This window comes from Gambusia affinis, linkage group LG02 (genome assembly GCF_019740435.1).
Source record: "Gambusia affinis linkage group LG02, SWU_Gaff_1.0, whole genome shotgun sequence".
NCBI classification, from domain to species: Eukaryota; Metazoa; Chordata; class Actinopteri; order Cyprinodontiformes; family Poeciliidae; genus Gambusia; species Gambusia affinis.
The window spans coordinates 1,084,733-1,094,727 of NC_057869.1; the positions used below are offsets into that span (position 1 = coordinate 1,084,733).

At 42.5% G+C, this 9,995-nt stretch overlaps 1 protein-coding gene across 10 annotated transcripts in view; it reads right to left on the bottom strand.

The window, feature by feature from the left end:
* The window catches only part of herc1 (HECT and RLD domain containing E3 ubiquitin protein ligase family member 1), a 45,744-nt gene extending 36,999 nt beyond the window's left edge, over positions 1–8,745 (bottom strand). For 7 of the 10 annotated variants that reach the window (XM_044104073.1, XM_044104023.1, XM_044104050.1 and 4 more), the window contains exons 1-5: positions 7,157–7,297; positions 2,837–3,813; positions 2,070–2,165; positions 1,778–1,972; positions 707–1,018 (exon numbers count right to left, since the gene is read on the bottom strand). In XM_044104073.1, the coding sequence (XP_043960008.1) occupies positions 707–1,018; positions 1,778–1,972; positions 2,070–2,165; positions 2,837–3,787 (1,554 nt within the window). In that variant the 5' untranslated portion in view covers positions 3,788–3,813; positions 7,157–7,297. Of the gene's footprint in view, positions 1–706; positions 1,019–1,777; positions 1,973–2,069; positions 2,166–2,836; positions 3,814–7,156; positions 7,298–8,563 lie in introns of those variants that run through there. The other 3 variants (XM_044104014.1, XM_044104058.1, XM_044104004.1) reach the window with 3 other exon arrangements.
* Positions 8,746–9,995: the final 1,250 nt, after the last annotated feature.

A 9,995-nucleotide genomic window follows, 5' to 3' on the forward strand; every position in this document is an offset into this window, starting at 1 on the left:
AGTTTTTGTTTTTAAAGGCAAAAATAAGACAAAGATAGATTTAAAATAAATAAGCAAAAGTGAGAAATAAAATATTTCTTCTTGGACTGCCCTAATGATCAGAGTTCAGATCCCCTAAAAAGCCAAATATCAAAATTAATTTAATTAAAATTAATGTCAACATATCAAATCATAATGGCAATCTGTACTTAACGCACAGTTGATGGGTTATAACCACTAGAGGGCGCACTTCCATAAACCCACAAACAGCACAGCTAATTATTCAGTTAGCATTTTAGCACTTTTGCTAACTTTGAAAACCTCCTTTGATTCCTCCAAATTCATTTTTACAGATAATTTATAAAGCATTAATTATCTGTTTCATAAACATTGAGCTGAATAAAGTTCAACATCGGTGTTGGCGTTTTAGTTATCAGCTGTTTCCTCCTGTAGTTTATATTCATGCTCTTATTTTGAAGGGGGTGAAGTCTTGTTATGCAGCAGTTTCATTTCCACCAAATTTGATGTTTTCCACAAAGTTTTTTGTTTAAAACTAAGAACTGATGAAGATCTGTGGAATCAGGGTGGAAAACAAAGCGAGTAGATTTGAAAACTTTGGTGACCTAAAACCAGGAACCACCAGGCGGCTCTGATCTGGAACGACTCTTTGCTGGTTTGTATGGAGAGCGTTTTGGTTTTGAGGCTGCGGCGGCGGGTTGAAGCCTACCTTCCCCTGCAGCGGCCCCTGGATGAGTTTGGGGTATTTCTGGGTGGAGCTGTTGCCGTGTCCCAGCTTGCCGTAGTCGCCGTCGCCCCAGCTGAAGACCTCGCCCTCCGTGGTGAAGGCCAGCGTGTGGCCGTCCGAGCCCTTCGACGACGACACCTTCTTGATGGCTCGGTGGGGTTCAAAGGTCAGCTTCTTGAGCGTGGATTGGTTGTTGGAGTCCCCCAGGCCCAGACGGCCGTAGCTGCCTTTCCCGCAGGCCCGGACCGAGCCGTCGGACGAAATCACGAAGGTGCAGTACTGACCCGCCTCGATCTGGAGGGAGACGGCGGAAACATGGAACTGAAACGATCAGAGGTCCAAAACGACAAACCCGAGTTCTGAGATCATCAAAACTGAAAATCAGCAGGAGAACATGGACGACACATTCAGAAAGTTCAGCCTTTAAATACAGAACCTGGACAAGAACGAGGCTGGCAGGAAGGAGGACAAAAAGCAGGAGGGAATCTAGACAGGAGGTTTTTATTATTTTAGATTATTTAGTAAAGATCAGAAGTTAGAAATCCAGTTTTTATTTTTATTTACTTATTCAGATCTGGAAACATTTCGGATCTTTCCGGACCGTCATGGCCGACATCCAGACTTTCTTCCTTCACAGCGAAGTTCACGGCAGTGAAGTTTAGTCTGCATCGACATGTTTACTAAAATCCTGTTTCTAATTCTGAGCTGAATCTTGGAAACCAAATGCAGTTCAACGTTCCCAACTATCTTTATTACAAGTTTAAAAGTTTTTTGGTGAATATTTGTGCATCATAAACTTCGGGTCAATTCACCTGACCTTCACAGAGCCGACAGAGACGTCTGTGTCGATGGTTCCTGTGGTGTGTTGCCATGACAACCATCAGCCAAACTCTTAGCGGGAACTTTTTCTGGATTTAATGCCGTTATATTTATAGATCCAGAGATTCTGCAAATAAATTCTGAAACCAGCCGGTTCATAATTGCCATTATGAACTCTGAACTCTTTTCCCCTCCCCTCCCCCTCCTCCTCTTCCTCCCCCGCCTCCTCCTCACCGTCTGGGCGTCGGCGAAGCTGGCGGCCAGTTTGGGCTGCAGGATCTTCTCCTGGGTTCCCTCCACCAGCTGGTGGCTGCTGTTGCTGCCCCACACGTAAACCTCGCAGGTCTCCGAGACGACCGGCGCCTCGCCCGTCTGGATGCTGTCGGGGCTGACGCAGGTGCGGGAGTAGTCCGACGCCATGCGGCACACCTGGAGCATGAATAGGCGTGCAGACGGGAAACATTTTAAAAATGTTTTCAAATGTTGAATGAAGATGAGCAGAGTAAAGGAGCGGTGCAGGTCTCACCTCCTCGAACAGGCAGAGCGCCGCCTCGTACAGCGAGCAGAGGCCGTCCGGGGTCCTGGTGGGCTCCCTCCACTGGCTGCGGTCTGCTGTGGAGCCCTGACCCCAACAAACACACCCGTCACCATGGAAACCACCAAACTGCCTGATAACTGAGAAATCTAACAGGAACCGTCACACATTTCCAAGAGTTTCAGAAAAACCTTGGAGTTTGTTAAACGATCTAAATGCTTCAGTAAGACCTTCTTTACTCTACGCAGGAATAACTAAATATCTAAAAAATAATATTTCTAATGATTCCACTAAATATCAAGATTGTAAAGCACTTTAGCGTTAGCTTCTGATAAACATTATGTCGGTTTAGCGTTTTGCAGTTAGTGGAACTGGACTATGATTTCAGAGCTAGCACAGCTAGCAGTAACCGCCGCAGGAAGTGACATTTTCAAAACTTCACTTTGGTGTCAGCATACTTCCTTTAAGCTCCTGAAAGAGAGAAAAACTCACTCAAGAAATTTTAACTGATCATTTGTGTAATGGTGTGATTATTATTTGTGAATTTATTAGTAAATTCATCTGGGATTGATTCGTCATCACTAGATTTTGCATATTTTTCCATAAACTCTTGATCTGAAGAGTAATTAATTCCCCCTGATTGATTGTAAATAAAAGTAATCATGGATGTCAATAACTGTAATAACTCTGAGACAATGATCCTCTGATTTTTCTCTACATGATTCTTTTCGACCAGGTGAAGAGTCTTCCTCTCTTACCAAGGAGCGCCTCATCTGCATCAGGATGTTCATGAAGCAGTCGTATCCCATCAGCCCCTCCTGGCAGTGCGGTGGCGCGTTCTTCTCCATGGCGCTGACCACGGCCGACGCAGCCAGCGCCATTTCGATCCACTCCAGCAGGTAGCGCAGCGAGCCCCTCTGGGACGCCAGCCCCAGCAGCAGCTCCGAGGCCAGCCGCCGGCCCAAGATGTCTGCCCCGGAGTTGGGCATGGTGACGCCCTTCAGGAAGGTCGTGACCTGGGCCAGGCAGTCCAGGCCCATCGGCGGGATCTTGCTCTCGTTGGCCAGGGACAGCGGCGGCAGCGAGCTCACCACGTCGATGGCCGTATGAATCACGTCATTGCATAAGTTGATGCCGCCGCCCGGCGCTCCGCCGGGGCCGGGCGGCGGCGGTATCATCCAGCTCTGGCGCAGCAGGGCGAACAGCAGGCTGAGGCCGGTGCGGACGCCCATCTCGATGAGGGCGTCGGTGCTGGAGCGCGGCCGCTCGCTGATGGCGTGTGGGTCGGCGGCGCCAGCGCTGCTCTCCGGGGAGTGCTGCTGCTGCTTCACCTTGCCCTTGTCGTGGTATTTGTTGGAGAGCGCGTAGAAGACGCGCTGCAGCACCAGGACACGCTTCCGCAGCGCGGCGGCGAAGGGCGAGTCGGAGCACACCATCTTGGCCAGGGCCAGCTGGCTGCCCAGCAGCGCGTCCAGGTAATGCTCCTGCTCATCGCTGGACAGCGACTCGCGCTCGAAGTCCGGCAGCTGCGGGCCCTTGAGGCACAGCACCTGCTGCGGCAGCAGCACCGCCTCCTTGTTGGCCAGCAGCTTGGCGTAGAGCGCCGACACGCCGTCCCGCGTGGCGATGGACTCGCTGTCCTCCGTGATCCACGAGCTGTTCAGGTGCTCCAGCCATTTGAGTTTCACCGGGGGGATCATCAGCGCCATGGCTGCTCACTGTGGAGCCATCCGACCTGCAGACACAGCAGCAACCATCAACCTGGTCCATTACAGCACTGGTTCCCAAAGATTTCCTTCTGGACCCGCTACAGATTACAATAAAATCCCCCAAAAGAAAAAACAAGCAACTGGTCACACAACCAGACACAAACCTTTAGACACATTTTGTTTTCAAACTCCACTGAAGTTTATTTCACACTTCAGGTTGCAACAATCAATCAATCAATCAATCAATCAAACTTTATTAGTATAGCACATTTCAGCAGCAAGGCATTTCAAAGTGCTTTACATCAAATCAACACAGAAACACAATGAAACATAAAATCAACAATCAAAACATGACATCAAGTCAGATTCCATCAATAAATTTTATAATTGGTTACATTTCAAATAAAATCCTAACCAGGTGGGTTTTTAGTCCAGATTTAAAGGAAGTCAGTGTTTCAGCTGTTTTAGTTTTCTGAAAGTTTGTTCCAGATTTGAGGAGAAGCAGCTGAATGCTGCTTCTCCTCGTTTGGTTCTGGGGACGCAGAGCAGAACCAGAACCAGAACCTGAGAGGTTCTGGAAGGTTGATACAACAGCAGCAGATCTTTAATGTATTGTGGTGCTAAACCATTCAGTGATTTATAAACTAACAACAGTATTTTAAAGTCTATTCTTTGAGCTACAGGGAGCCAGTGGAGAGACTTTAAAACTGGTGTTATGTGCTCTATCTTCCTGGTTTTAGTCAGAACTCCAGCAGCAGCATTCTGGATCAGCTGCAGCTGGAGGATTGACAAAACAAACTAGAAACCATCTTTACAGTGAAACACTTTTGTTTCTGTTTTTCATTCATTCATTCCCGCAGCCCCCTCCTGTAATGGCACTGCGCCCCCTGTAGGGGGCGCGCCCCACACTTTGGGAACCACTGCATTACAGGAAGGCGACTGATCAGAGGGAGCGAACATTTATCACCGAACTTTGAGGAACTATTGGAACAAAACTGATGAACTAGTAATTAGTTCTTTTAGGCGACTGGACGGCTGAGAGAAACTTTCCCGTTTGTGATGCTCTTCTTTAGGACGTCAGTCACATCGACAACTTTCATTTGTTTCACTAAACAGTAAATTCATTTAATCAGATTTTCAGTTACTGACATGTAATTATACTCTCCATAAATAAATGGACAAATTACTGAAACTAAATCTAGTTTCAGTAATAATGACAATACTTTGTCATTATTCAACTAAAGACAAAAAAATTGTTTTTTTAAATTCCTGCGTTCCTCCTGAATAACAAAACAATCACACAGGAATAATTGGTTCACATGACAAGTCACTTCCTGTCGTCGTCTTCTTTGGCGTTTCTGTTTTTATGACTCCTGATGCCACAAAACTGTTTCCACTGCAGCTTAATAAAATAAACTGATTTTGATACAGCTAAAATAAACCATCTCATCATATCGCACAAATGTTTGACAAAAAACCTGTCTTTTCAAAGATGGTGTTTTTCCACCAACCAATTAAACTAATTTATTTTCATAATTCAAATTTGCACAATTCTATGGTCAATTTGCATTATCCATCGTGCTAAAAGCTACTATAGATTGTTTTTAACACAATTTATCACCATAAATGATAAATGATTACAGAAACACGTTCTCATCGCTTCCTGAGTAAACAATGAAAGTTTCTGTTTACGCTGTAAACAAAAAACTTTTTTAGGTCTGTCAACAGAAAACTTTCATTTCCCAGCAGCTTTACTGAGAGTCCGGCTCAGTGCTGCAGGACAAAGGTTTCTGTCTCTGACCAGAGGTCAAAGGTCAGGCAGCGCTGGACTGCAGGACAGGCAAAAACAGCATTTAAAGAAATCTGCCTTCTACAGCAGAAACCTCACCATACACTGGAAAATTTAGGAAAAAAAAGTCATTTATTCTGAAAAAAACTGTAAAAATTAGTAATGAAATGATTAATCAAGATTGACTGATTATTAAAGAAATGGTCAACTAATTTAGTAAGAGATTAATTGTTAACTGGAGTATAAAAACTCAAAATAAAGGCCATTTAATCCAAAACTGTACAAAAAATCTAAACATTTAAGATGAAAACTAAACCTTTGTGTGTAAATGTTTTCAACCAACGGCTCCAGTGGTAGTTTTAGCTTCACATTCTGTAAAATCTGAGATTAATCATATTTGATTATTAGTTAATCCATATAATCAATCCCAGATCACTCCTACACTTATTGACGACATTTTCACATATTGATGTTCGAAGGATTTTTAGCTGCAGATGCAAATGTTCAAGGTTTAACTAAAAGAATGCTGTTATTGACATTTAGAGTTTTTAATTAAAAAAATTATTATTTGTATTTTATAAGATAAGATTAAATGGTTCAATGAAAAATCTGTAAAATGTGACTTTTATCCAATAAATTGATTAATTATCTGAGTAATAATGAGAAAATGAATGTGAATATTGTGCCAAAGCATTAGTGAAGGCCATTTAAGACCTTTATTGATTTTTAACTAAATAATTCACCCTCCTGCTAAGAACAAAATGGTTGAAGAGCAATGTGAGGAGCACAGCGCCCAGTTTAAGGTGTTGGCTTGGCCTGAAGTCCAAGGATCTTCATCCAGTCTTCTGTCTCTGGGATTTATTTGTTGTTAAGGTTTTTCTTTCCCAGACAGCAGCTGAGGAAGGATCCGTCAGAGAGCTGGAGGATCTGGGAGGAAAACGCTGCCAGGAAGCTGATTATGCAACACCACTGACAGGGTTAGGTCAGAGATCTGAGTACTTTCTGCTCCTGGTGCACCTTCTTCTTCTTTTCACCGGTAAAATCCGTCGGTTCTCCCATATTTCTCATTTTCCCGCAGGTTTTGCTGCGACATCTACTTTCACATTTCAGCAGATATGCGTCTGTTTTCCAGCTACTCCCCAACAAACTGAAAATCCTTCATAAACACAGATAAACATCCATGTCTAACAGCAATTCATCTGCATCTCGGTTCTGGTTCAGATAGGAACCCATGACCCGGCTGAGCAGCGTCCAGAACCCGGGTTCCTCTGACTAGCATAACTAACAGTTGCACAAATCTGACAGCTCCGAGCCAGACTGGTTCCCAGTACAGACCTGCTGTCTGCCCACTGGCGCTACCAGCCTCTCTGAGTTCTGTTGAGAACCAGAACGTTACCAGTTTGTTGACAGTTTGGTCTTTAACGGAACCAAGCATAAGAGTTTTAACCAACCGCAACTGCTGCTGCTAACGGTAGCTAGCTGCTTCACATTAAAACAGGCGGAACACAGAAAGAAAACAGCCAAACAGAGAGGTGACACCTTTCAGTGGAGCTCAAATAAAATGATTTAAATTACGTTACCAGCATGCAGACCGGTCCAAAGTTTCCCACCTTATGAAAGCAGACCTTTTTGGGTCAGAGTTAGCCTGGTTATCTGCTGCATCACAGCAGCGCTGAGCCGAGCTAGCAGCGGCTGCTAACGGCTAACAGCCGAAGCTGAAGTTGGCTTCCGACTGTTGATAAAGGGCCACGCCGGTATTTTTTATTTTACTTCAATTAGATCGAAAAACACTTTATCCCCAAGTTAATGAAATGTTGTTGTAACTAAAATTATTAGAGTATTTCCAGAGAGTATTTTGTGGATGGTGATGCTGTGGGCAGGAAGGAAGAGTTGCAGCATCTCATGTTTGCGTGACATGCTAACAGCTCAAAATCTGGGCAGTAGAGACAATATTCCACAATAACATGCACTGGGTGACACCATCTGTTGTTGACAAGCTCTGCTAATCCATCTCATCATTTGCTTTTGCTTCTCTTCTTTAAATTTCTCTGGGGTTGTATGGTCAGAGTCAGAGAGACATTGGAGTAGGGGATAAGATCCTGCAGCAATGTTCCGCTAAACGCCATAATAAATGTAAAACTCTGGTATTATTTTGGGCTGTGAGTTCATCCAGTTTATTTGCCAAGAATCTCCTATTTCCCATTATGGTACAGGGAAAAGCATCCTTTTCAACTACTCCAGGATTTGAGGTCAAAGTTCAAGTATTATTTGAAACAGCTGCTCCCGGTTGTAAAACCAATACATTGTTTGCATTATAACAACTGTTGGAAGTTTGCATATTTTATATGACAATCATAAACTGTGTGCTTCAGGTTAGGGTTAGGTAGCTAATCTATTTTAAAAGACAATGCTTTGTATTGAATCTGCTTTAAAAACATAAATCTACATAAATTTAGTCATATTTGTTGAGACACAACCCCGCCTCTCGCCCAGAACGTAGCTGGAGAGGCACCAGCAACCCTCCTGACCCCACGAGGGGACAAGGGTGAACAGAAAATGGATGTTGAGACACAGGAAGTTCATAGATGTTAAATGAGAAAATTTTATTCTGCGTTATGTCAAAGGTTTAATTTTCTTTCATTGTTTTCTTTTTCTTTTTTAAAATCTGATTCTCATTTTGATACCCTAAAGATTAGATTAGATTTTTAAAATTTTTTATTTTTTTTTTTACCCAGATACACTTACATATTAAAAACTAAATGTATCTGTTTGTCTGGGCAAGGTTGTCAAAGTACCTCTAAAATTATTCTTTCTTATGGTTTAACAAATAAAGCAAACCTTTCCAGATCACAGACTGCTGCATCCTAAGTGTACAAAGAAGCGTCACCGCAGATCCTTCTTCCAGGCAACAGCAGCAAAAACAGCGGAGCAGCCCTTTACTGCAGCGCCGAAACGGAAGCCAACTTCCGAAACTAAAGCTCACTCACCGTTGGGGTAAAAGGCCTCCTGCTCCTCCTCCTCCCTCTTCGTCTTCTGTGTGTGAAGCTTACACAACAAACCGGCTGAGCTTCATCTCACATTGGCAGCGGCGGCAGCAGCAGCTCGGTCTCTGATAAGGTCTCCGCCTTGAATCCGCTCACAGAGCCCCGCAGGCCGGTCCGCAGTCTGCCGGTCTGTCCTAGGCTCGATCCGTCTGCCTGTCTGTCTGCTTCCCACCTCTCATGGCAGACACACTAAGTCCAGTTAAATCTAAATATACAGATACAAATGTATTTCATGCAACACCTCCAACTTTAATGGATTTTGGATTTTCAGACAAATTCAATATAAAGATGAAGATTAGCACAAAACTGTCAAGAGTGATTTGAAAGTTTTGTTTTTTATGGAAGAAAGCAGCTGGCTCAATACTTAGAAATGTGTTGATAAATGCCAGTAAAATGCAGAATTTACTGTTTTATGTGGAGTTAAATGGGCACCACAAAGTTTGATTAAAAATAGTTTAACCTGGGAAAAAAACCTTGAATCTGAAAAGTAGTTTTGAACTTATTTTTTTCAGTTTCATTTTCCCCACAGAATTATGTTCATGTCATAGAAAGGCATATAGAGTCATCTTCTTCAGTGGAAACATGAACTTAAAAGTCAAAAATTAAATTAACAAAATAAAATAATGAAATCAGATGATTATGTTTTAGCTGTAAATGTTTACTGAACTGGTCTGGTCAACCATGTGGAAAACTTTCTGGGGTTGCCACTATTTATGGCCCCAATTTAGCTCCATAGTCTCCCTCAGTATTTATTTCTATTTCTCACGTTAGAAACTGAACAATAAAATGTTATTCTGACAGCAAACACACTCATCTTCTATGTCTGTTTTATTTTTTATTTTTTAAAACAATTTTAGTTTAATGCAGTAAATTTCCCATAAATTACTATGACAAATAATATTATTAATTTCATTATTATCATTTTCAAGTAATATATTGTTAATAAAGCAATTTTGCCCTTTCAGAGACTAATAAACTTTTATTTTGTAAAGAACACCTCAGACTGGACTGGAAGATATTTTGAACATCCAAAAATAAAATCCAAAAACCAAGAACAGTAAATAAAATGGAAATGAAAACCACACACAACCAAAACTATTTAATATTAGCCATCAGAATGAAAACTATTGAGCTCATTTTAATTTGTCACCTGATTTGTTAATTGCTAATTGAAACAGATTTAACTCTAACAGACTGAAGATCTTATTGGGAAGCGAAGGGTGAATTAACTTGGATTTAAACCATCCCATAATTGCCCAGCCTGCTGATCTCCACAGCATAATACTGCCACCACCATGTGTTGCTTTTAGACTTTTATTTCTTGTAAGTCAGGAATTGTTTGACTTTATTTTGGTCTGTGATCTAATCCTAATGA